Genomic DNA, 26,255 nt, shown 5'->3' with positions numbered 1-26,255 from the left:
ATCTAGTGGATACTGAGGTCTTTTCTCCTTTCTTTCCATTACCTGAATGACTCATGTGTTTAGTCACTGTTTAGTGTTGCTAACTGATGAACGTGGATAGAAAAAGAGTTGTAGAGAGGGTAATAGAAGCCTTTGAGGGAAAGGACGTTAGCAGTTTTGTCATTTTGTATAGGGGAGATGACACTGAAGGACTACAGATCTAGATTGTCCCCATCTTGACTGAGAAAATTTATTAACAGGACCACCTTTCAGTTCTCTCAACCATCAGAAGAACAGATGAGTGCAGAACTTGGGGTGGGTTAGAGGCTACAGTGGTTCTACGGGTAAATGATTTGGGGGGTTTAATATATATTGTGGACCTTAATGGTTGCTCACTTATGTTGTTTTCTTTCATAATTTTCCTCTGTAATACTGTGAATTGTATTCATGGAAGTGAGGAGTCATTCTCATTTTCCCAAAGAGGAGTTATCTGCAAGTTGACTCAAGATCTTCTCGTCCTAAGTTTATGATACAATTATAGTTCAAACTCTTTTGAAGCCCTTCACCATTTGGAGGCAATCTGCCTTTTTTAGCCTTGACTCATACTATCCCGTGTTTCTGCCAAACAGAAGTACTCCTCCTCTACTCCTCTCTCGACCCCACGTCATGTGCTCAGCATTTTTCCACCTGTGGGCTAATGTTATTCTGCTCCCTGTATCTGAGATACCCTCCTCTCCACTGCTCCTCATAATTCCAACCCATTTTTAAAGCTCAATCCAAATTGCATCCTCCACCAAATCATCCATAATCTCTTCAGCAGTTAAAATTTCCCCCTCAGCTACCACACACAGCATTATGCACTTTTCTCACGCTTATCATAGAGTTACAGTTATTTGGACACTGGACAAAGAACTGAGCACTGGAAGTCATATCTGCGCATTTTACAGATAAAGAAAATGAGGCACACAAAAACTCTAAGTGACTTACCCCACAGCTATCAGGGAGAAGAGCTGGGATCCAAAATTAGGTACCGATTCTAAATTTGGTGCTCTTTCCACTTCGGGAATCATGTCTTAATTACAAGCAAATCACTTAGCCTCTCTGGGCCTCAGTTCCCTCATCTGAAAAGGGATCTATAAGATCCCTTCCAACTTGAAAAACAAGACTCTCCCCCCAGGGTCCAACACTGTACTCTCTACCAAAAAACAAAACAAAACAAAAAAAAAAACCCTGACAATTACTAGAGTTTTAAGGTTTGCAAAGCACTTCACAAAATCCTCACTCAAATTAACTCCAGAAATCCTAGACTCTCAGACCTGCAAGGATGCTCAGAGAACATCTCTCCATCTGGTTCAACCCCTCCCTGAAGCGGGAATTCTTTCTCGAGCATCTCTGCATGAAGGCTTCCAGTGACATGCGTCTCTCTTCCTAACCTTCCAGGTTGTTCAGGGCTGCAAGATTACTGGGAACTCCTTCACGCAGAGCCCCAATCAGACCCTCGGCCACTTCCACCCTGGGCTTCTAGTTCTGCCCCCAGGGGCCGAGTCCGATTCACGTGATAGCCCAGGAAATGCTACCAGACGCCGCCGCCACCTCCAATTCTTGGGGGGGAGGGGGCTTCTAGGGGGTCCAGTGCTCTCACCGTCCAGGTCACCCTCAGGCTGGTCCACGGGCCCTTCCTAGAATACGCCCCTCCCCACAACTAAACCCAACCCTCCAGGTGTGGCGTGACCAGGTAGAAGGCAGCAGGCTCATCGCCTATCTCTGTGCCACCTGGCCTAGGGTTTGGGGCTCATTTGAACCCCAGATCCCATTACCTCTGAGGCTATCAAGCACTTTCCCCTGGGGGTCGGGGTGGGAGGCGTATGGATTGCATTCTACAGATGGGAAAACTGAGGTCCAGTTTGGGTGACTTGAGGGTGGAGGTGTTCAGGTCAGAGAGCAGGCCGAGCTGCCCCCTAAGAAAATGTAGGGTGGAGGGTCTGTCTTCTCATTTCTGGGCCCTCCTAAGATGGGCTGGGCAGCCCAGGCCCTCAGCCCACAGACACTGAGGGCGCCTCACAAACCGGCTTCCTCGCGGGACGTGGACGCGCGCACAACCAGCCACCGTTACCCACAATGCCTCAAGCCGAGCGCTTCTTTTCAGCACCTGACAGAGGATTGGCTTTACGGCAGTTGCGCGCCCGGGGCGCGAGGTCACTCTCCACCTCTCGGCGCCCTCGGCCTCTTTTCCCCGCCCCCCCGCCACTCAGGATTGGTCAATGTGCCGAGGGGTCGGGTAGTGACTGGCTGGCGGAAACGTCGACCCGCCTTGTTCCGTGAGGGGCGGCCTGGAGGGAATTCTGAGTCCCCTGAGCTACGGCGGCGGCGGCGGCGGAAGTGGAAGTGACCCGAGCAGCCCTGGTCCTGTCCCCGCCCCGGCTCGGCCGGCACCATGGTGAGGGGATACTGAGGGAGGCGGCACGTGGTGGCGGGGTCCACTCTGGAACTCAGTCCCCGGCGCTGGCACGAGAAAGGGCGGGGAGGGGGCTGGTCTTCAGTGAGCCCCGGGACAGTTTATGGGGGGTGGAGGGGATTTCACGTGGGCCGGGGCGCGGAGACACTACCTGGCCTGCTCGTCCTCCCCTCCCTCATTAATCCCTTTCTTCATCTCTCTCCTTATTCCCCTCTTTCTCATCTCCATTTCCTCTTCCTATCCCTTTTCCTCATTCCCTCTCCTCTTCATCACCCTCCTAATCCCTTCCTTCATCCCCTTTTCCTCGTCTCACTTGCTCACCCCATTCCTTCTCATCCCCCTCCACATCCATTCCTTCATCTCTCTCCTCCTCCTCCTTCCTCTCTACGCATTTTCCTCCGTATCCCCCTCCTCCTGCCCATACTCCGTAAACTCCGGTGGCTTCCTGTCACCATCCGCATTCTCTGCCTGCCATTCAAAGCCTTTCAGAACCTACCCCTGTCCCTTTCGAGTCTTCTCACGCCTTACTCGCTACCGTGTATTCCTCACCCCAGAGGCACTGGGGTTGCTGTTCTTGGCACAAGACGCCCCATCTTTTCGGTCCCAGCATTTCCTCCGTGTCCCCCATGCCTAGAAAGCCCTCCCTCTCCATCTGTCTGTTGACCTCCTTTAAGTCCCAACTAAAATCTCCTCTTCCGAAGGAAGCCTTACCCACCTCCGCCTCTTTTTAGTGCCTCCTTTCTGTTAATTATTTCCTTTGTGTCTTATGTATGGTATGTTTGTACACATTTGTTTATTTCTCGTCTTCCCCGTTAGACTGTGAACTTCTTGAGGCCCTGGCTGTCTTTTGCCTGCTTTTATCCCCCTGGCACTTAGTGGACACTTGGTAAATATTTCTTGGCTGACTGATCGCCGTCTTCTTTCCTCTTCTTCATCCCCCTCCCCCCCTTTTCATCCTTTCCTTATCTTGCTTCCTCTCCTTTATTTTCCCTCTTGCTCTGTCATACCTCCTCATTATCCTCATCCCCATCTCCCCAATCCCCCCCTTCTCATGCTCTGTCATCTCTTCATCGTTCTCTTTTCCCTTCCTCATCTTTTCTTTACCCCTTCACCTCACATCCTCATCTCCCCTGCCCCATTATCTCCCCTTTCTCCTTCTCTGTCTAAATCTTACCCCTATTCATAATCTCCGAATCTCATTTCTTCATTGTTCCTCTTGACCCATTTTCCTCATCCCTTCATGAACTACTTATATGACCTGGGCAAGTCACTTAACCACCTGAGCCCCAGTTTCCTTATCTGTAAAATGATGGCTTAGGTTAGATCACCTCTGATATTCCTTAGATCCTGTAATCTTTCTTGTTCTTCAACTGTTCTTCCTATCCTTCCTATTTCCCCTGTCCTCTTACCCTTCATTTTCGTACCTTCATTTTCTTTTTCATTTCCTCATCTTGTCTTCATTCCTTCTTCATTTCTATTCATCATTTCTTCCTTCCTTCATTTCCTATTCCCCTTATTCTCCTCTCCAACTTGTCCCTTTCCTCTTCCTTCCCACTACTACTTCATGTCTTTCTTCTTACCACCACCACTTTTATCTCTTCTCTTTCCCTGTCTTTTCTCTTATCTCTCCTCAGCAGTTTTACTTCCCTCTCTCACCCACCCCAGTCTCTTCCTCCTTCCACCTTGGGTTGGGAGAGGAAGGTAGGATTTGGGAACTTGCATAATCGAGCTGTTCTTTAATTAAAAAAAAAAAGGTAGGGCTTCTTTACTTCCTCCTGTTTGGACTTCTATAAGCTCCCATCTCTCTTTTCCATGTTCTTCCTGTGCCGGGCCTCCCTTGAGTTATATAACAGCAAACATGCACATTTGGCCGTCATGGAACTCCTACAGGAAACCAACTGGGGAAGTGGACTTTGGTCCATTTTCCTGTGGAGCAGTGGCCCACACTCACCAATGGGTGATCCTTTGGAGGGGGTTCCCCAGAGCTCTTTTTCCTTTTCTTTAGAAAACCCTCAGATACTAGTTCTAATAACATACTAAAATTAGAAAGTTCATGGGCTTCCTTCTCAGACATCCCCAAGTATAGCTTTGGACCAGAGATTGTTAGAACTGAAAAAGGCTTAGAGAACATCTTCTCCAGCCTTTTAATCTTACAGAGGAAGAAACTGAAACTGGGTACCCAGGACTACATATCAAGCAAGCTGCCAGACCAGGGCTGTTTACACTACTCTGTGATATGTGTGAAAATTAAAATCGATAGTGCAAAAAGATAAAATCTTGAACGGAGGAAAAAGTAACATTCCCTTGATGGCAAGGTCTATGAAGGGATTGGCTGCTTTGGGCAAGCATCCTGGGGCTTTTAGGAAGACGAAAAAGATTCTAAGTTTTGTGGTGTCTGAGGAAAGGAAATCAAAGCACATTTAAATTCATAAACCTGAACTACAGCTATAAGGGGGCTTTATTGGTATTGGCTTCTGTTTTGAACACAAATGTAGCATTGTGAAAGTGGGCAGATTAGTGTCCAGATAAAACCTCATTGTTTGAATCCAGAATCACTGCTTGTATCTCCACTAATTTAAAAACCTTGTGTCACCTGGAAAATGAGGGGGAGGGACTTGGTGACCTTTAAGGGTCCAAGGCTCTAACCTTTTAGAAACTGATCTCTGTTGGAAGAAAGACAGGCTTATGCTTTAGCTGATGGAATTCTCAATTGTCTTTTGTTTCTTAGCTGCCCTTATCCTTATTGAAGACAGCCCAGAATCATCCCATGGTGAGTAGGCATTGTGATGGCCACTTGATTACCTTGAATCTCAGACACCAGGAGGAAGGATATAAAGAGTAAGAGGGATCTTAAACCCTCCATGTGGGAAGTCTTTCTGTCTTTATTCTTAATCTTTGGTTGGCAATGAGAATATCCATGTTTTCTTTTCCTAAAAATGTTTTATCTTGAGACCTTTTGTTTTGACATCACCTTCACATCCAGTTCTATTCCTTCCCCTCTCCTAGCACATACATAGTAGAAGAAGAATAAATGGTTGTGGGATTGACTTGGCTCAGGTCACACAGGTAGTAAGATACAGAGCCAGGATTCTAATCTGTTTCCTCAGACTATAAATGGACTGTTCTCCCCAGTGTGCTGTAGTGGCTTCTCTGCTGGATACAAGGGAGCCTTCCTATCACCAGTGTCTCCCTTTTCCTTTCTTCCTTCTTTGTACCAATGTCAAATTAATCTTCCAACCATATATCCCAAAATTTTTAGTGGTTCCTTGTCGATTAAAGCAAAGCTGCCTGGCTTCTAAGGCCCTTCAGAAAGAAGCCTCACCCTACCTCCTTCTGACCTTATTTGACTGATGACCAAGTCATACCTTTTACCCAGTTAGGTCAGTTTCTTCACTGTCCCAGGAATTAGGTCTGTTCATTCTCACCCCTGTGCCTCATTAATATTGAGTGCCCTTAGATGAGCTGTCCTTTGTCCCATTCCTTCCTGTTAAAATCTGAGACGTTTTCTTTTTTTTTTGTATTTTTTTGTACTTTTATTCTCAAGAAATAAAACAAGCATCTCCATAACAAAGTAGAATAGAAAAAAAAGAGGACTGCATATGAAACTGTAAGTCTATTACGTATGACATGCTTTTTCTTTTAAATATATAATAAAGGTATCCTGTAACTCTCCCCCCCCCAATCCCCCACCCTAGAGACGGCTACCATTAGAAAGAATATGCATATATATGTAAATCCATACTGTACATACTTCTCATTCACATTTTTCTCTGGATGCAGAAAGCATCTTCACATAGTTATTTTGGTTATTTATATAGTCAAAATGACTTGGTTGCTGAAAGCTGTTTTTAAAACCATATTGCTCTTACTATATACAACGTTCTCTTGGTTCTGCTCCTTTTGCTCTTCATTATTTCATGCAAGTCTTTCCATGTTTTTTTAAAATCATTGAGTTCATCATTTCTTATAGCACAGTAGTATTCCATCATGGTCATATACCACAACTTGTTTAGCCATTCCCCAGCTGATGGGCATGTTCACAATTTCCAGTTCTTTGAGACCACAAAAAGAGCTGCTATAAATATTTTCAAACATGTATATTGATTTCTTTAATCATCTTGGGAAACAGACTTAATTGTGATATTGCTGGGTCAAAGGGTATAGGCAGTTTTATAGCTCTTTGGGCATGATTCTAAATTACTGCAAAATGGTTGGCCAGTCCACAGTTTCACCAATAGTGAATTAGTGTTCCAGTTTTTCCACATCCCCTCCAACATTTGTTGCTTTCCCCTTCTATCGTTTTAGCCAGTCTGATAGGTATAAAATGTTATCTCAAGGTTGCTTTAATTTGCATTTCTCTGATCAACAATGATTTAGAGCATTTTTTCATATGACTATAAATTGTTTTGATTTCTTCATCAGAAAATTACCTGTTCATATACTTTGGCCGTTTATCAATTGGGGAAAGACTCATCTTCATATAGATTTGATAAAGCTTTTTATATATTTGATATATCAGAACTTTATCTGAGAAACCATCTATAAAAATTTTTGGCATATTTTCTGCTTTCCTTCTGATCTCGGCTACATTGGTTTTACTCATACAAACCCTTTTTAATTTAATGTAATTGAAATTTTCCATTTTATACCTCACAATGCTCTCTATCTTTTGTTTATTCATAAGCTGTTTGCCTGTCCATAAATCTTATAAGTAATATGTTCCATGTTCTTCAGATTTTCTTGTTATTTTTCCCTTTATATTTGATCATGTATCCATTTTGACCTTATTTAGGTTAATGGTGTAGGATATTAGTCTAAGCCCAATTTCTGCCAGACTCCTTTTCAGCTTTCCCAATAATTTTTACCAAATAATGACTTTTTATCCCCAAAACTTAAGTCTTTACCTTTATCAAACACAATGTTACTATAGTCACTTGCTGCTGTAGGGTGTATGTCTACCATATTCTACTCATTTACCTTTTTATTTCTTAACCATTACTAGATAGTTTTGATAATTACTGCCTTAAAATATAGTTTAAGATCTGGTGCTGCTAAACCTACTTCTTTTACATTTTTTCATTCATTCATTTGATATTCTTGACCCTTTGTTCTTCCAGATTAATTTTGTGATATTTTCTAAGTTGGTTAAAATAATTTTTTGATTATTTAAGTGGGATGGCATTGAATATATAGATTAATTTAGGTTGAATTATCATTTTTATTATATTGGCCATACCTACCCACAAACAAGTAATATTCCTTCAGTTATTTAAATCTTATTTTATTTGTATAAAAAGGTTTTTATGATTTTGTTCATATAGTTCCTGTGTTTGTTTTGGCAGGTGTATTCCCAAGTATTTTGTAGTGTTTTGAGTTATTTTAAATGGGGTATCTCTTACTATCTCTTCTTGTAGATTTTAGTTGGTTATGTATAGGAATGCTGATAATTTACATGGGTTTAGAGCCATTTTCTTAAAAAAATGGCCCAGGTTTAAGTCTGCCTCTTTAATGAGTATTCTAAATTCTCATTGATCCCTCCCTCTTCCCCTCCTACTAAACAGAATTTAGAACCATTAGTGCTTAATTATATACTATTTTATAGTTTTTTTACATAGATGCTTAGTTAAATTTCTTGAAGGCAGAATATGACAGACATAAAGTAAATAGCTGGTAGTTGATTAGTTAGTGTATGACTTGAATTTTATTGTTTTTCTAGTTGGTAGAACTAAAAAATGGTGAAACCTACAATGGGCACCTTGTAAGCTGTGATAACTGGATGAACATCAATTTGAGAGAAGTCATCTGTACATCCAGGGTAAGTGTGCCTTTGCAGAATACATTGCCTGGTGGTCTATGCCCCAGCCAACTTCATGGGAGCTCACTGGATTTCAAGGTAGAAGGGACCTTAGAGGTCGTCTAGGCCAACCTCCATACTTTATACCTCTAGAAACTAAGAAACAGAAAGGGAAAGTCACAGAGAGAACAGTCATTTAGTAAATACCCTAAATGTGTAAGGAACTGTGCTAGGAAGTGGGATGCAAAGACGGAAGTAAAGCAGGCCCTGCCCTCAAGGAGCTTGTCTTGAAATAGAATGCCAAGATGGGATTCAAGCCCCAGGTCCTCCCTCTGCAAGGCTAGTGCTATTTCTACTGGACCATACTTTCTTTGACCACACAAAACAACTAACAAAAATTTATTTTCTCCTATCTATCCTTCCCCATCCTATTGAGAAGAAAAGAAAAATGAAATGCTTTTAGCAAAAATTCACAATTTCCTCATTGGCCATGTTATAAAATGTATGTCTTATTCTGCATCTTGAATCCCAGTACTTCTGTCAGGAATTGCTAGTAGCGTTCATCATTAGTGCTGGTGGTCATTTCTTAAAACACAGTAGTATTCTATTGCATTCATATACCATAATTTGTTGAGCTATTCCCCAATTTGTGGGCACTTCATTTTAGTTCTTTGCTGCTACAAATATATTTTTATGGGTCCTTTTCCTCTTTCTTGATCTCTTTGGGGCAGGCCAAGTCATTGTGTCACTGGGTCAGAGGGTAGGCACAGTTTAGTGATTTGGGGGAAGTAGTTCCAAATTGCTTTCCAGAATGGTTGGGCCAGTTCCCAGCTCTGCCAGCAGTGCATTAGTGTACAGTACCTTTCTTGCAACCCCTCCAACATTTATCATTTTCCTTTTTTTTTTTTTGCCATCTTTGCCAGTCTAATGGGTGTGAAGTCGAACCTCCGAGTTGTTTCAATTTGCATTTCTCTAATTATTAGTGATTTGGAACATTTTTTCACTTGGACTTCTTCCTCTGGCTTTTTCCCTAGGAAGCATTAGTTGGCAAATCCATTTTGTTCACCCATATGTGCACACCCTGGGGCACCCAGCAGAATCACTTGCTCTTGTTGCTGCTGCTACCATTATTAATAATGAGAACTAGGATTTCTAAAATGTTGTATGCTTTTTAAAGCACTGATTTCCTAAGCTCTTGTGAAGTTGATAGTGGATTGCTATCTTGATTTTACAGAGGAGGAAACTGAGGCTTAGGAAAGTGACAGAAGTTGGCCAGGCTCGTGTAACTTGAGGGTGGCAGGGCCTTGCTGTGAGCACTGGGCTTTCACCTTCAAAACTGGGGTCCTTTTTACCACATGCATGGAGAAGACTGTGGATTTTAAAGGACTTTCCATCTTTCTTCCCTGATGCCATCCCCATATTATGACTTGTTAATATAATATTGTTTCTCCCTCACTCATCAAGACTGCCTCTAAAGGACCTGCCACCTTTTGACTTGCTGATGTTAGTTTCAGTGCAGAGGAGTTTAACTTTGGAAGGGTCATGGCATAGTAGAATTGAAAGGGAAAGGGAAGGGAATAAGCATTTATATGGTACCTGCTAGGTACCAGGCACTGTGCTAAGCATTGTACACATAGCTCATTTGATCCTCACAACAACTCTTGGACATAGGCACTGTTGTTACCTGTTTTACAGTTGAACAAACAGGCTGGCAGAGGTGAAGTGACTTGCCCAGGGTCACAGAGCTAAGATATGTCTGAGACTGGATTTGAACTTAAGTCTTCCTGACTCCAGGCCCCACCTTCTATCTACTTGGACGATGTAGTGCTGGCACTAGCTGGTTGGAGTTTAAGTTTAGTTGTTTGTTTAACTTTTGATTTTTGTAACCCAAAGTCTCTCAGAAGACCTAAATCCTAGTAGCTCTGTTAGACTCCCTGTGTGACCTTGGGCAGATCACTTCCCTGCTGTGTTTCCGTATCTGTAAAAGGAAGCTCTTGCCAAAGTCAGAGTTGGACGTTTTTTGTGTCATGTACCCCTTTGACAATCTAGGGAAGCTTGTGGATCCTTTCTCAGAATAATGATCTTAAGTATATAAAAATATGTAGAATTACCAAGGAAACCAAGTATAACTAAATACAGTTATCCAAAAGATTTTATAGTTCACAGACTGTGGGTTAAGAAACCCTGGACTAGGTCATCTCCAAAGCCCCTATCAGTTCTAATGCTGTTTGTTTTTTAAGGTGGAAAATACCAGCTGGAGATGAGGGAGGGGTAACAGAGCCCAGTAATGGCCACTAGATGGTGCAGAAAACAGCATTGGAAGTCGAACACAATTTGTTGGCACCAGAGAGATTAGTTTGTTTATTCCTTAGCAGAGAACTGAAAGAAGGAAGTAAAGAGACAAGACAACCTTCCTTGTCCACTAAGCTAAGTGCCACCCAAGATGGTCCAAGACCAAACACCCCTTTGGGAAAGTTGTCTTCAATTTAGCAAGATTTTTCCCTGTCCTTTGTCTTTACAGAAAATGAGAAGCTCACTCCTTATGGCAACACCAAAGAGTAGATGTTAGTTCTGTGTACCTAACCTAGGTTCATGAAGATGGCAGAAGTTTCTTCTCTAGTGCTCAAATTCTCTCTTAGATTCGTCTTGGAGTTCATTGAAATATCCTCCACACTTAATGAACAGAGCTTTAAAGCTTAGAAATCATCTGGTCCCTATCCCATCACTTTACAGATGGGGAAATGGAAGCCCAGGAAGGGAGATGACTCTCTTTGCCATATAGCGAGTTAGTAACTGAAGCCAGATTAGAGCTAAAAGGACCACAGAATGTTGAATATCAGAACTGGGGAGGCCCTGAGAACATGGAAGGTCCATGATACATTTCTGATTAATTGAATTTCAGATTAGAAATGGAAAGGGACAGAGTACAGGTAATAGTAATAATGGTAATAATAATAACAAATAGCATTTATACAGTGTTTTAAGGTTTGTAGAGTATTTTTACAAATATCAGAACAGCTCTTTAAGGTGGGTGCTATTACTATTTTCATTTTTGCCATTGAAGAAACTGGGGCTAAGAGAGGTGAAGTAACCTTCCCAGGGTCCCACAGCTAGTTAAGTGTCTGAGATTGGATTTAAACTCGAGTCTTCCTAAGTCTAATTCCAGAGCTCTGTCCGCTGTACCACCCAACTGCCTCTTTAAAAGGCAGGAGAAAGCAGAGGTTAAAATTCTTTGACCTGTTTAAATAAACTCACTAGTGAAAAAAGTTTTCTGCTTAGAGTAACAAGAGACCATGGTCTGAATTCTGGCTCTGATACTTAGTTGCCGGCCACGTGACCCCAAGATGCTTCTCCTCTTAGTCTCCAACCGAATAATGATTCCTTTAGTGCCAGTTTCATAGTTGGGAGGATCAAATGAGATAATATATATGAAATGCCTAGCAAATCTTAGAGCAGTTTAGAACTGTTATTAAAATTCATAATGGCAGAGTTGGAAAAACTTAACCATAGAATGCAGATTCTAGGCGCCAAAGGTGTGATGTCCAAGACCCCTCCCTGAGTTAGCTAGGTCAGAATGTAGGACCAGGGCTAGGGTCAGAACGCTGATTCCTAGCCTCATACTGCTGTTCCATCTTGAGCATATTTAATTTCCTTTGTCTTGTGTTTATTGAGTTGTCGGTTTATATGACCAGCACTGTCCTGAGTACTACAAGGAGAGGAAAGAAAGATTAGATGCAATCACTGCCTTCAAGGGGCTCTTAGACTTGGGGGAGGAAGCAAGACATGTAAAATGACAAGAGAACAGTCCAAAGTGCTGCATGGTGATATGTTAGATTGGCTGGAACAAGCTCCCAGGGAGCAGAAGGAGATTTGGGTTGGAAGGTGAGGGGGGCTTGGAGATCACTGGGGCTAGGCTTCTCATTTTGCAGATGAGAAAAATAAAAGCCCTTACCTTCTTTGGGCCTCAGTTTCTCTATCTGTAAAATAAGAGGGTTGCACAAGGCAGTCTCTGGCCCTCCTGACTTTGCTGTTTCCTGACAGAAGAGATGATCATGGGCTGCAGTATTTGGGAAATGTTTCCTGAAGGGGTTTTGGGGCTGCCAAGTAGAAAGGAGGGAAAAGAGAAAAGAACAGTGGCTTGGACTCTGAGCTGGAAATGATCACAGGCCCCAGAGGGAGCTCTCCTCCCCATGGGATCTACTCTCCATTTTGTATTTGACGTGAACAGAACCATCCCCCACTAACTCCCGAATAACCAGAGACACCCCCATCCCCAGCCTGGGGAGGAAGAAGGATGGAGGGAGGGAGCAACTGCTACGTGGTAGACAGTGAGATCCCCAGCTCTTGCTGCCCTCCAGCCTGAAAACTTTGATATTTCTTCCCCAGGATGGCGACAAGTTCTGGCGAATGCCTGAGTGTTACATCCGAGGCAGTACCATTAAGTACTTGCGGATTCCTGATGAGATTATTGACATGGTGAAAGAAGAGGTGGTGTCCAAGGGCAGGGGCCGAGGTGGCGTGCAGCAGCAGAAGCAGCAGAAGGGGCGTGGTGCAGGCGGAGCTGGCCGAGGTGAGATCCCCACCTGGGTCTGGTAGGCTGGTCAGGGTGGCCAGCACTGACCCTTGATTTCACGTTGGTCTGTAAAGTTGAGCTCTTTAGAAAGAGGGGCCTTTAGAAAAGAGAGTGGCAGCAGTGAAGGGAGTGGCTCCATCTTCTAAATGCGTTGACATCCTTAGCTGACACTGGCGTTTCAGTCAATACTGCCCACATTGTGCCCGTTTCTGAAGGGATCTGATTTCCTGCCCAGTCCAGAAAGTTCTGGCTCTGAGGAGTTTAGGGGGGACTTGGCTCCTCCAAAAATCTCTGTCAGGATTTACTTCTTAATAAATTGAGAACAATAGTTATTCACTAAAGCCCAGGCTCTGCTGGTTGGTTAGAATAAAAACACAGAATGTCAGAACTGGGAGGGACCTTAGAACATAGAATGTGAGAGCGGGAAGAGATTTAAAATAATTTAGAATACAGAGTATCAGAGCTGGGAGGGGATTTAGAACCTAGAACCTTAGAGCTGGGAGGGACTTTCAGATACAGAAAGCCAGATGAGAGGCACCGCTTCTCTCTTACAATGCCCCCAATAAAGGGTCCAGGCTCTGCTTCTCCTCTAGTATTGGGGAACTCATTAGCTTGTGTATCAGCCCATTCCATTTTCTCACAGCTCTCATTGTGAGGACATTCTTCCTGAGATTAAGCTTAAATCTGTTTCTTTGTGATATGGTGAGATCACATGATGGATAGAGCTTGGTCTGGGATGGGCTACCTCCTAGTCTAATATTTGCAGCTTCTTTGCCAAAGTTCTATTGCATTCCTTGTCCCCCATCCCTCCAGGGATTTGTTTCTCTTATTTTAATACTATGAATTAATTCAATTATTGAATTCCCTTAGACAGTATTATGTTCTGTCAGGAAGGCATCTCAAGAATCTACCAGTTTTTAGCTTACTAAATGCCTGGGACAAAGGCTAAGACAGTTTCATCTTGCCTTGCTTATCCAGTCTCTTAGCAAGGAGGGTCGGCCCAGAAGGGAAGAACAAGAATCGAAGTTTTTGGGGTGTTAAGCTCCAGCACTCGGCCTCCCATCAAGCCCTCCCCATCAGACAGTAATCATGGACTATAAACTCTCTGAGCACATTGCTCCATTATAAGGATTTGTAAAAGAGAAATCCAGTTGTTGTCATTCATTTACCAGCTATATAGTAAATGTCTGTTGTGCATAATATCCAGTATCCCATCACCTTCAGAAAACATGACTTTGGGAGTAGCTAGAGTCTTGTCAGTCGCCTTTTTCCGATCTGTGGGTATGAGGGCAATAGGAAGTCCATGAAACTTGGACCAGATTGAGTTTCCAGACAGCAGTCTGTAGATAGAGATCCACTTGTGACAGTCTGTGAGCTGCCTCCTCCAGCCCTTCTCATTGCTTTTGTGATTAAACAAGCAGAATCTTCTTCCTCTGCTTCTCACAGGGCAGCTGAAGTAGCCCAGCCAAGGTGAATGTGCCTGAACAGGTCAAGACTTCTCACCAGGAATGTGGGTTGAATCTGTCCGGCCACCTTGGCAGTGGCCTTTGCATGTGGGCTTGAGTATAGCTCCAGACCCAGGGGTGCAGGGTACCTTGCTTTATGAGAAAACTCAGCCAGTTACAGAAAGTACCAGCTACTTTCGGTTCTTAGGATCTTTGTGCTCCCACAGGTGTGTTTGGAGGTCGAGGCCGAGGAGGGATTCCTGGCAGCGGAAGAGGACAACAAGAGAAAAAGCCAGGTCGACAGGCCGGAAAGCAGTGAAGGCATGGCCTTGGCCTTGGCCTGGCCTTGCCAGAGACTTTGCTGGGAAGACCCCTGTGCTGCTGCCTTGTACTGGCCTCGAAATTTGGTGTCTTACTTCTAACTTTCAGTTAATGAATCTGTTTTTAAAAAAAGAAAGTTGGGGGCTGGGCAGGTGTTGGGGAAGAATCCCATGAATCATGTCTTTTGTAATCCTTTGAAATCCTCTTCTTTAGGTAAAGTTAGAATAGTCATTGGCTCACTTGTTTTATCTGCCATTCCAGACTGAAAAACATGCAGGGGCTTTTCAGTTTTTTGACATCCTTGGTTCCTGGGGACTTGATTCCTAGGAAAAGTTCAATGCTATTTCATTTGAAAGATTCTGAACCCTTTTTTAAAATGTAGCCAAACATGGTGGTCTTTGTTCCTGTTTTAAGGGTATTTCAGGCATTTCCAGAGTGGTTTTCTTGTGCTGCCGTCTGTCTTGTGATGTTTGCTTTAAGATTTGGGCATTTCTGACACATGGCAGGTTTTTTCCTTCAGAGTTACAAGCCCCGAAACTGTCAGGGAGGTGTTTCCTTTTAAGTCTGTTCCCCAACCTTGCTTCTTCTTCTTTTTTTTTTTTTTAACTAAAAATAGAGGTTGGAACTTGTTTCAGAGAATAATTATTAGAGTTGTTTTCCCTTCTCCTAATGTTTGTTTTGAGGAAACCACTTTAGTTTGTGTGACTGAAATAAAAATAATACAACCATAAGCTGAAAATTAATAATTCCTTTCTATATGCTCAGCAGATGAGCATGTGATTTCTTCCTTCTCAGGCTACCATGGTGCATATTTCCACTCTTGCCCCTCAGGAAACCCCACTCCTTAGAAAGATGGCGGCTTTGGGTATTGTACTGGACACTTTCTTTGTGGCACCAGAGCTGTCCCACTGGCAAACCTCCTGTCTCCTGGTTCTTTGACACATGTCCCATTCAGAAGTTAAACTAGTATACAGAAACACTTGTTACTTCACAGAACTTTTTAAACATCAAGATTCTGGGGGTAGAAATAGATTTATGTCTTTCTGTTTCAGTGGTTTGAAATTCTAGCATCATCCTGCACATTCATTCCATTTTCCGGGGGGAGGGGAATAAATTTCACCTTCCTTTCTCCTCCTTTCCACTTTTGCAGAGACATTTCATTTATCAAGATTGCAGCCAGGATTTTACTTTGAAATGATTCTCTGAAATGTATGTGAAGAAGAACCTTTGGAGACATCTGAAGGATGGGCAGACTTTAGCCCTTTGGATGTACTGTTTGTAGTTGCTATCCTGGGAAAACCTCAAACTGAAGCTGCATAGAGATGCTGCAAGAAATACTTGAGAAAATATTCTTAGTGAGTTTTTCCACACTCCTTTAGAAATAAGAAACCTATTTCCTTTAGAAATAAGAGATTGTATATTTTGTCTCAATAATTTATCTTGAAAAATAGAGCCAGAATTTTTTTTTGGGGGGGAGAGTAGGAGTGAGAGGGATGTTACAGGCAGCAAGAAGGTTTTATCAGAGAGACAACTCTCCCTTTTTTAAAAGATGAAGATGAAAAAAAAATCAAACCATATCCAGTGTTGTAAGCAAGAAGAAGCCTAGGTTAACGAGATTTTATATATGCATATTTTCTCGATGATGACTTCGTTGAATCCATCCTGAATGGTGAATGGAATAAATGCAATGTTGACCTATAGAATATTACTTCCTTCTTCTATCTTCAGCCAAGCTGTGCCCATGTCATCCCCCATGTCTTTGCACTTGGAACGTTTTATGTGACAGAATAAGGGGCTTGTTTCAGATCTTAGAATCATGTTACTAAGAATTAGAAAGTGACCCCAAAGGTCAGCTAGTCCAACCTCCCACCCATTGCCACAATTCTTCAGCATCCCTGGCAGGAGGTCTCAGTCTCATCCAGTCTCAACTCAGTAGCTATAACTCCTTCCCCAAAATGAGCTGTTTTGAATCTTTGTCCTCCCCACAAGAGTAATTAAGCTGCCATAAGTGATTATCTTCTAAGTTTGTATGATGTTACTAGAGAACTCAGTACAGAAATCTCCTCCATAGCATTCTTGACAAATGGTTTATTGAGCCAAAATCTGCCTTTCTGTAGTCTCCCCCATTGTTCCTGGTTCTACCCTCCAGGTAAAGTACAGAGTCTGTTCCATTTTCCCTATAACAGCCTTTCAAATACTGGAAGACATTGATCATGTAAGCCTTCTTCACCAAGCTAAACATGCCCTTTTAGCGTAGCCTCCAGTCCCCTCCCCACCCTCATTGCCCTGTCATAGACTTAAAATGTAACCAGAATAAGTGTGCCAGTTGGGCAGGGTATGGTATGTCTATTACTTGTTCTTGATGCTACACAAATATTAAGCTCAAAGTATCTTTTTTGGCTACCATGTTATTCTATGGACTCATGTTTATGGCCACTAAAATCCGCAGGTCTTTTACACTTGGCCTACCCTAGTTCTGCTGATGAGAGTCACCCCTTTCTGCCTACAGAAATTCTCCCTAGTTAACCTAATATTTAAATAATGGATTTAGCCCAGAATCATTTTATAAAATCCAAGAATGAGAAAAGACCTTAGTTTAATTTAACCCTGGGTAGGAATTTTCCCTGGGGAAGCTAGGTAGAGCAGTGGATAAAATGCCAGGCCTGGAATCAGGAAGACTCCTCTTTCTGAATTCAAATCTGGCCTCAGACACTTATTGGCCATGTGACCCTGGGCAAGTCACTTAACTATTTGCTTCGGTTTTGTCATCTATAAAATGAGCTGGAGAAGGAAATGGTAAACCACACTAGTATCTGCCCAGAAAACCCCAGGGGGGTCATGAAGAGTCAGACACGACTGAAAAACAAAGGAATTCTCCATAATATACCCAAGCCTTTGTGCTAGCGATGGAGGGCTCACTACCTATAGGCAGTCTATTCCACTTTTGGAATCACTATGAAATATTTCCTTCTGGCTCTACTGCTTCCCTTATTTATTCTGGTCTGAGATAAAGGTTGGGAAGAGTACTGTCTGAAGTCAGAGGACCTGGGTTCAAATCCCACTTCTGACGCATTCCTAGTGTGATCCTGGTCAAGTCACAACCTCCCTGGACCTCAATTTCCTTGGGAAAACAGGGTAGTTTCTGACATCTCATGTAACTATAGCTAGATCTCTTCCAACTCATAGACCTTCAAATACCATCTTCTCCAAGCTAAAGGTTCCCATTTCTTTTAATCGATCCTTATGTGGCACAGATATGAGGCCCATCGCCATCCACATTCTGTAATCTGGACTCCCAGAGCCCAACCAGGGCAGGATAGTGGGACAGTGCCCTTCCTTGTTCTGTATACTGTTAATGCCTCTGTTAATGCTCTCTAACATTGAGTTAGCCATACTATTTTCCCAGATCCCTCTGTTTCTCCTTATTCTTAGCTCAATAACCCCACTAAGAATTCCTGAGCTCATCTAGCTTCTTGGTTGAGTAGAGATCCTAACTTTGAGTCTCACATTCTTCCCAACTGACCTTTCTTTGGGAAATTGTTTAATTTATTCACTAAATGCCTTGGGTATTGTACTGGAGGCAAGGAGGAGAGGCACTGTACAGGATCTTAAAGAAGAATTCACCCCAAATCTTGCCCCAAAGGAGCTTACAATCTTGTAAAGGGAATAAAGCAAGTATACAAAATAACCACAATGCCAGGTAGACCATGAGAAAATCATGGGAGAGGTACAAACAATTCAGAGAATAAACAGGGATACCTTGAGTGGTAGAGGGAGGAAGATCAGCCTTCCTCTCAGACAACTGTATTACTGTCCTTCACATGCTTGACCTAGTGAAACTGGCCTTGCTATCCCCTCTACACGACCAACCATCTTTTTCTCACCATACCTTTGTGCTGGCCGTTTTTTCCTACTGGGGATGCACACCCTAACTGCTTTCTCTTAGAATTCTGGCTTTCTTTTGAGGCATAGCTTAAGTGCCTCTTCCTACAGGAGGCGTTTCATGAGTGCCTCAATTTAGTGCCCAATTACTTTGTACTTAATATTTGTAGATAGTTCTCTGATACATGTAAGGTTTGTTTTTTGTTTTTTGTGAACTCCTTGAAGGTAGACAATGTGTTTTGTGTATTCATCCTTCTTGCCAAATACAGTGCTTGGCATCTTATCTAAACCTTTATCTCCCTCCAGAACTCAGCATTGGGCTCTGCATACTTGGGTTGTAATGTTCAATCAGGGTAGGTCCAATGGTGGAGTTAATTGGTGCGGGCACTGAGGGAATGGTTTCTTCATTGGGGATGGTCAGTGGAACTCCCCTAGAGTCTGTGCTTCTCTCCCCCTTGCCTTCAGACTTCTGATTTTCCACTGGGCCCCGGTACTTGGCAGCTAACCAAGCAGCAAGTTGGAACCCGTCATCTTCACTAGCACAGACACACCCATGCAAGATACCAAGGACCTCATCTCCAAGTCTCCCCTCCAGGATTCTGAGAAACTTCACTCACAGCTCCCCAGAACAAGAAGGGAAACTGAACATAAAGGAACCGGTTCCTAATGTCAGGCTTTCAGGGCCTTCCCTGCCATGTAATGATCACTTAGAACTGTGAGGCCCTTCCCTTCTGCTCAGGAGAGAGCAGTCCTAACCAGTTATTATCTGGTTGATAATAAGCTTCAAGTCCAGACGTTGTATCTTAGCTCAGCCTGATCATGGTGCCGACTATTATAGACCTGAGTCCCAGGTGAGTTACCTGTCCTGGCAGGTGGAAGGAGGATAAAAAGGTGGGGGCAGAAGAGTCCCTGGTGCCCCTTTTAACTCTTGACTTTTGCTACAGGTTAAAATACTGTAAATAGCACTCTAAGCTACTATGACAGCATGACTCACTGGAGCTGGGAGTGCCCCCTGCTGCCCCTGGCATTCAGATAGCAGGCATGGATACACTGAGAGTTCATGCAGCGCCAGGTTATTTTAAGGGTGTTCTAGACAGACTCCCTATTTGGTGACAGACACTGAAAGGGCAGGAGGGCCATACCTCTGATCAGTCAGAGCAGAACTTGTGGGGAACCAAATAACAAGGGGAGAAGGCTGAATGTCAGAGGGAAGTAGAGATAAGAGAGCTGGACTGGTGGTCTCTAATGGCTGACATTCTATGTCCTAAGGGCCCTCCTAGCTCTGACATTCTCTGTTCTAAGGGCCTTCCCAGCCCTGACATCCTGGGTTCTAAGGGTCCTCCCTGCTCTGACACCCTGTGTTCTAAGGGCTCTCCCTGCTCTGACATCCCGGGTTCTAAGGACCCTCCCAGCCCTGACATTCTCTGTTCTAAGGGCCCTCCCATCTCTGACATTCTCTGTCCTAAGGGCCCTCCCTGCTTTGACATCCTGGGTTCTAAGGGTCCTCTCAGCTCTGACATTCTGTGTTTTAAGGGCCCTCTGAGTCCTGACATCCTGTGTTCTAAGGGCCCTCCCAACCCTGACATCCTGGGTTCTCAGGGCCTTCTTAGCTTTGACATTCTAGGTTCTAAGAGACCCCCCAGCCTTAACATTCTTTGTACTCATGACCCTTCTAGCACTGGCATTTCATGTTGTAAAGGCTCCTCATCTCTAACATTCTATGTTTTAATGTTCTTATCCTATGTTCTAAGGTTCTTTCCAGCTATGATACTCTTATGTTCTAAAGACCCAACTAGGTATGACAGTATGTTCTAAGGTGACTTCCAGTGTTGATGTCTTTTATTCTGTATTTTAAGGTTCCTTCCAACTCCAACAATCTGTATTCTGTATTCTTTGTTCTATTGGACCTTTCATGTCTGACAATCAATGTTTGAGGGTCCTTTCCAGCTCAGATATTCTGTATTCTAAGGTCCCTTTCTGTTGTAAGATTCCATATTCTGTATTGTAAAGGCCCTTCCAGCTCTGACATTGGGTGTTCTTAGGGCTATCCTGTCTCTGGTATTTTATTTTCTTGGGGGTCCACAGCTCTCACATTCTATGTTATAAAGTCTCTCCCTAGTCTGATATCCTTTGTTCTAAGGACCTTTCTGGTTCTGACACTCAGTGGTTCTAAGGGCCCTCTCAACTCTGACATTCTGGGTTCTTAGATCCCTCCTATCTCTGGTATTTTATTTTCTAAGAGGTCCACAGCTCTCATATTTTGTTATAAAGTCCCTACCTACTCTTATATCCTATGATCTAAGAACCTTCCTGCTTTTGACATTCAATGTTCTAAGAATGTTTCCAACTCTGACTTTCTGTCTTCTAAGATCCTTCCTAACTCTGCTACTCTGTTCTAAAACCTCTTCCAGGGACCTTAGAACACAAAATGTCAGAGCTGGGAGGGTCTTTCGAACATTCCTATGTTCGAAAGACCCTCTCAACTAATATGTTCCATCTTTTCAGGGTCCTTTCAGCTCTGATATTCAGTGTTCTACATTCTAAGGTCCCCCCTCCACCCTCCCACCATCTCTGCCATTCCATCACCAGTGTTCCCAGGCCCCTTCCAACTCTGACATTCTCTGCTCCATGTTCCAAGGTCCAGCCCAGCTTTGAAATTTAATATTCCATGTCTTTGGTTACAGTGGATAAACTTGGACCAGTGGGTTTAGGAAGTCCAGCTGGGAGGACAAGAGGAGGCTCCGCTAGCCATGACCTGCCACTGACATGCTTCAAGAATGTGGACCAGACCTTTTTTCCTTCCATGTGCCTCATTTTCATCATCTGTAAGCAGAGGCTGTTGGATTTATGTAACCTCTTAGGCCGCTTCCAAGTGCCAGTATTGAACAATTATGGGGAATATTATTTGCTTCTGGCCCAAGGACAGAAACATGAGTAATAAGGCCCTGTGTCAGTGTCAGCTTGCTTGAGAGGAAGAATCACAGAGAATGAAATCAGCCCACATTGATTTTTTTTTTTTTTGCAAATGGTGAGCCAAGGAACTGTAGGATCAGAGATTTAATGCTGAATGGGGCCTCAGAGACCACCTAGTCCAGGAGTTTTTAGCCTGGAGTACATGAACTTGGGTGTTTTTTTGTTTTGTATTTTTTGGGGGGGAAGGGGGAAGACAATCAGTGTTGTGTGACTTGCCCAAGGTCAAACAGCTAGTAAGTGTATAAGGTCAAACTTGAACTAAGGTCCTCCTGACTCCAGGGCCAGTGTACCACCTATCTGCCCGAATTTGGGCTCCTAAAAAAAGATATTTTGATAATATATTTCAACATAATTGATTTCCTTTGTATTGTATTTTATACATTTAAAAATATTTTAAGAAGGGCTCCACAGGCTTCACCAGACTGACTGCCAGAGGGTGTTAGGACATGTTAAAAGGTAAGCCTCCTCTGATCAAGTTCCAGCTCTAAGAGTTTCCGTGACTTACCAAAGGTCAGCATTAGAACTCAGCTCCTCTGATTCCAAATCCAACCTTTTCCCCACTGTTACCCTTTACTCTGATATGGAATCAAATGATATTGATTCCAGGCTCATGTCTGACAGTAAAACTCAGATCTTTCACAGTACTATGTGAGGATTCAAGGCACCGCACTCCAGTCAGAAGACTCAGGGCCCTCCTCACCATGAATTTTTGTGATCTTTCTGATCCTCTTTGCTTTCTTCCTCTGTAAAATGCACCCCTTCCATCTCCAATAGTCCCGGATTCCCATCCTCTAGAGAGGAGTGACCTGCTTTGCATACTGCTTAGTTTATTCAATCTAGGCCATCTACATTCATTCCAGCTCAGACTTCTACCAGACTGAGCCTAAGTTGCTTTCTTTCTCTTGGCCTCAGTTTTCCTCTTCTGTCAAATGGGGATAATAGTGCCACATAAACTACTTGAATCCTTATTCTAGTGGTGTGGCTGGTGATGACAGTTCTGCTTGCCTTCTCTTTTCTTCTGTTTGTCCTTCACCCTTGAATGGCCTGACCCTCAGCCCTCTTGAGCCTAACTTTGTATACTTGCTTAAGCAAGTATTTACCTTGGGGACCACATGATCTTTCATTTTATAAGAGCACTCATTTTGCAAAGTGTACACAGCTCTGTTGACTCGGACCAGCAATGACTCATACCTTCTGTGCTGGGAGGGAACCCAGGAATAGTTCCACAGCCAGTCCTGAAAGCCAGAGGGAGGGGCTGTAGAAATAACTCAGGCCTGTGTTCAGTGTCTAAAAATACACAGCATATCTTCCTAACCTCTCCTCCCCACCCCCCCATCCTTTTCTCTTTAAACCTTTTCTCCAGAAATCTCAAGCCCTCACCCTTCCTCTCCTCCTTCTTGAGAGGGGGCCCCAGCCATGTATGTAAAATCTTTCCCCTACCCTCCGAAAACAGAGTATGGGGGCCTTTGGTCTGCCCAGCATCCTTGGGGTGGAGAGGGAGCTGGGCTGCTCCCTCACAGCTGTGCTTCTCCCCATCACCACGGCGACGATGGATGTTTTCATCAGGAATCCTGCTCTTTGGTGGGCTGGGTCTTTTTTCCACAAATCCCACAGAAGATTCGGCTGTTGGGAGGGAAAGGGAGAGAGGGAGGGCAGGCACTTACTTAAGCCCAGTGACGTTGTCCCTGGAAGGTCTCGACTGAGCGAATGGTGGGATTTTTTTTTTCTTTTTCATTTTTTTCAGGAATGTTTTTTGCATTTCGTCATTAAAAATATTAATTTGCTTAGGCTGGCAGCAAGAGCATGGAATCACAGCAATAAGCAGGCATTAAATCTGGTATCTTCATGAACTTTGGGGTTGGAGAAGGTAAAGAAAGAGGAGTTTTCTGTCCTTATCCACAGAAAGAGGAGTTTTCTGTTCTTATCCAGAGTCCTGGACAAGTGGTCCCTTAGTCTCTGCTTGAATACTTTCAGTGCTGGCAAGCTCACTACCAGCTTCTCCTATTCTCTCTGTCATGCCCTCCCCGCACCTCTTGCCAACTTCCATACCAATGTTGGACAGCTCTGATTGGTTACACCTTCCTGCTTATATTGATTAATCTGAGCTCTCATCCTTCTAACTCCCCTCCCCCCCCAGCATGACTTCTGGCTGTGTCCTCTGGGGCTACACAGAACAAATCTACTCCCTATTCCTCAGGATGGCTCTTTAGACATTAGAAGGAATGAAAATCCAGCCCCTTCATTGGCCCCCAAACTTCCCCCAGATCTCAGAATTGTGGTATTTTCCAGCTGGGAGGCATCTCAGAGGCCACCTAGTCCAGCTCATACCCCCATCCCCACAAAATCCCCTCCAGGTGGCTAGGTGGCTCAGTGGATAGAAAACTGACCTCAGACACGAGCTGTGTGATCCCAGGCAAATCATTTAAGCGCTGCCTGCCTTAGTTTCCTCAACTGTAAAATGAAGATTATAATTGCACCTATCCTCCCACCAGGGTGGTTGTGAGATCAAATGAGATAACATCTGTAAAGCATTTGTACATAGTAGGCATTTAATAAATGCTTGTTTCCTTTTCCCTTGGTGACATCCCCAGCTCCGCTAACCATCCCCACACATAGCATGACTTCCAGACTCCTTGCCATCCTGGTACCCCATTCAGGAGGCAAGCTCTCCCCCTTTTCAAAGTCCTTCCTAAAAATATAGTTCTAAAACTGGACTCAGGCCTAAAGACATGATTGAAACCAGAGCTGAATGCTACAGAAATATCACCTCCTTCATTTGGGATGAATAGTAGTATTCCCATTTCACAAATGAGTAAACTGGCTTAAGGATCATAGATTTTGAGCTGCAATGGAATTTGGAGGTCAGTAAGTCCAACTCCTTCATTTGACAAATGAGGAGGCAGAGGCCCTGGGTAGGTGGTAAGATGACTTGGCCAGGGTCATACAGCTAGTATATGACAGAGGCAGGATTCATGCTAGAGTCCTCTGACTCCAAGTCCAGTGCTCTTCTCCACTGGCCCACCAATGCCTCTCTCTAAAGGATGAATTTTCACCAAGTCACATGTCAAGTCATCAACTGAACAGGGTGGAGGCAGACCCAGGGATCCAGCAGAGCCAGGGCTCTCCCACTCCACCCCAGAGATTTCTAGGACCTCTCTCCCTCTCAGACTCTGACTCTCACCTTGTGCTGGCATCCCACTATGGCCTATGGCCTAGGGTTCCCTTGTATTGAACATGGGGACTTTGGCCTTAGGGCAAGAGGGGAGATACTCTTTCAGTTTTCCACCCCCTAGACCCCTATTAAAGGAGCCTAAGTGTCCCTCACCCCCTCCCCCTAGGTTCATTCCATGACAATCACAGCAAATTTTCCTGGCAATAAAACTGTCTGAGAGGCCTGGGATGGAGCAGAAGTCAAAGTACAAGACCTCTCCCCTCTGTCCATGAGGAAGATGAGTGCTCTCTGCCTTCTATGGAAGACAAGATTGAGGCCTGCACCAGCCACAAGCAGCACGCACTTGACCCCAGGGGACAGGCCAGATGGCAGAGTCCCTTTCTTTCTGAGCTAGCTTGCCTTAGAATTCATTAGAAAATGTTAGGTCTGGAGGGGGCCCTCAAGATCCTTTGGTTCAACCCCCTGATTTGATAAGTGAGAAAAAGAAAGCCTGGAGAAGGGACAAGGACTTGACCAAGGTCAGCAGAAAAGGAATGACAAAACACATTTGCTGACTCTTTCCCAGGACAGCCATCATGCCTTCTCCCCTTCCACCAGCAGGTTCTTTCCCCTTTGCCACCCTTTTCCCCCAGGAAAGTGTGTGGGAAAGATCCCTTCAAATTGGAGTCATCTCTGCCACATATCACACACTCACACGCATGTACATGAATGTATATATATAAGACGTATACATATGTGTGTGCAAACATGCGTGGTGGCATAGTGGATAGAGCACCGGGCCTGGAGTCAGGAAGACTTGAATTCAAATCTGGCCTCAGACACTAGCTATATGATCCTAGGCAAGTCATTTCACACTGCCTCAGTTTCTTCATCTGCAAAATGAGATGGAGAAAGAAATGTATCTTTGCCAAGAAAACCCTAAATGGGGTCACAAAGAGTCAGACCTACCTGTGTGTGTGTATATAATAAAGTCCTTTCCCTTGGTCAAGAAGTAGGGTGGTGTAATGGCTGGCCTGCTGCATCGGCTTCAAATCCTGCCTCTGACTCTTCCATCTGTGTGACCCTGGGCAATTCATTTCACCACAAGCAGCCTTTCTGTCCTCATATAGCATGAGGGGGGTTGGATCTGACGGTCCCAAAGGTCCCTTTGAGCTCCTAAGATCTCTCTCAGCTCTGATACTCTTATGTTCTGTGAATATGTTTTTCCTGGTAATGGCTCTAGCCTAGTCTGTCTCAAGTGGTAGTTGCAGTTTGGGAGCTAGGGGTCGTGTCAGAGACCTACCCCAAAGCCTCATTTTGCAGAGGAAGAGACACCTTGTCCAAGGTCAGAGGGCAAGGGTAGGCTGTATGTGTGGGTGTGTGTGTGGAACTGAACTTTCCCCTAGTAAAGTGACTGTTGGTATCCCTAGCACTTAGTGCTTGATAGTAAATAACAGCTGACATTTGTATAGTGTATTAGAGTTTGCAAAAAACCCATATTATCTCATTTCATCCTTTACAACAACCCTGGAACAATGGTGCTATCATTATCCCCACTTTACAAATGGGAGAACAGAGGCTGAGAGGTTGAGTGACTTTTGCCCATGGTCACACAGTTTCTAAACTTCTGAGGCCAAATTTGTACTTAGGTTTTCTTGATCACAGGCACAGCACCCTGTCTA

The 26,255-nt window shown here is 43.9% G+C and overlaps 1 protein-coding gene and 1 long non-coding RNA gene across 2 annotated transcripts; both read left to right on the top strand.

Moving 5' to 3' along the window:
- The first annotated feature begins 2,270 nt into the window (after nucleotides 1-2,270).
- On the top strand, nucleotides 2,271-15,313 carry LSM4 (LSM4 homolog, U6 small nuclear RNA and mRNA degradation associated). The gene is made up of 5 exons (XM_069065281.1): nucleotides 2,271-2,416; nucleotides 5,163-5,204; nucleotides 8,151-8,249; nucleotides 12,615-12,798; nucleotides 14,474-15,313. Exons 1-5 carry the CDS (start codon nucleotides 2,414-2,416, stop codon nucleotides 14,563-14,565), a joined length of 420 nt encoding a protein of 139 aa, XP_068921382.1. The 5' UTR covers nucleotides 2,271-2,413; the 3' UTR covers nucleotides 14,566-15,313.
- A 3,735-nt stretch (nucleotides 15,314-19,048) lies between these two features.
- LOC138153802 (uncharacterized) lies at nucleotides 19,049-21,778 on the top strand. Its single transcript, XR_011166466.1, has 2 exons — nucleotides 19,049-19,300; nucleotides 21,134-21,778. It is a non-coding gene; the product is annotated as an uncharacterized lncRNA (long non-coding RNA).
- The last annotated feature ends 4,477 nt before the right edge of the window (nucleotides 21,779-26,255 follow it).

This window comes from Petaurus breviceps, unplaced genomic scaffold (genome assembly GCF_028583685.1).
Source record: "Petaurus breviceps papuanus isolate PSGF00001 unplaced genomic scaffold, PetGlider_PUasm1.0 108, whole genome shotgun sequence".
Lineage (NCBI taxonomy): Eukaryota > Metazoa > Chordata > Mammalia > Diprotodontia > Petauridae > Petaurus > Petaurus breviceps.
The sequence above is the reverse complement of the archived record's forward strand: the minus strand, read 5'-3'. Positions and strand labels throughout refer to the sequence as shown.

Excerpts from the sequence above, each read along its gene's own strand:
- LSM4 (XM_069065281.1), top strand. Across the intron at positions 5,205-8,150 it reads CAGCCCAGAATCATCCCATG|TTGGTAGAACTAAAAAATGG; the intron begins GTGAGTAGGCAT and ends TTGTTTTTCTAG. Across the intron at positions 8,250-12,614 it reads AAGTCATCTGTACATCCAGG|GATGGCGACAAGTTCTGGCG; the intron begins GTAAGTGTGCCT and ends TTTCTTCCCCAG.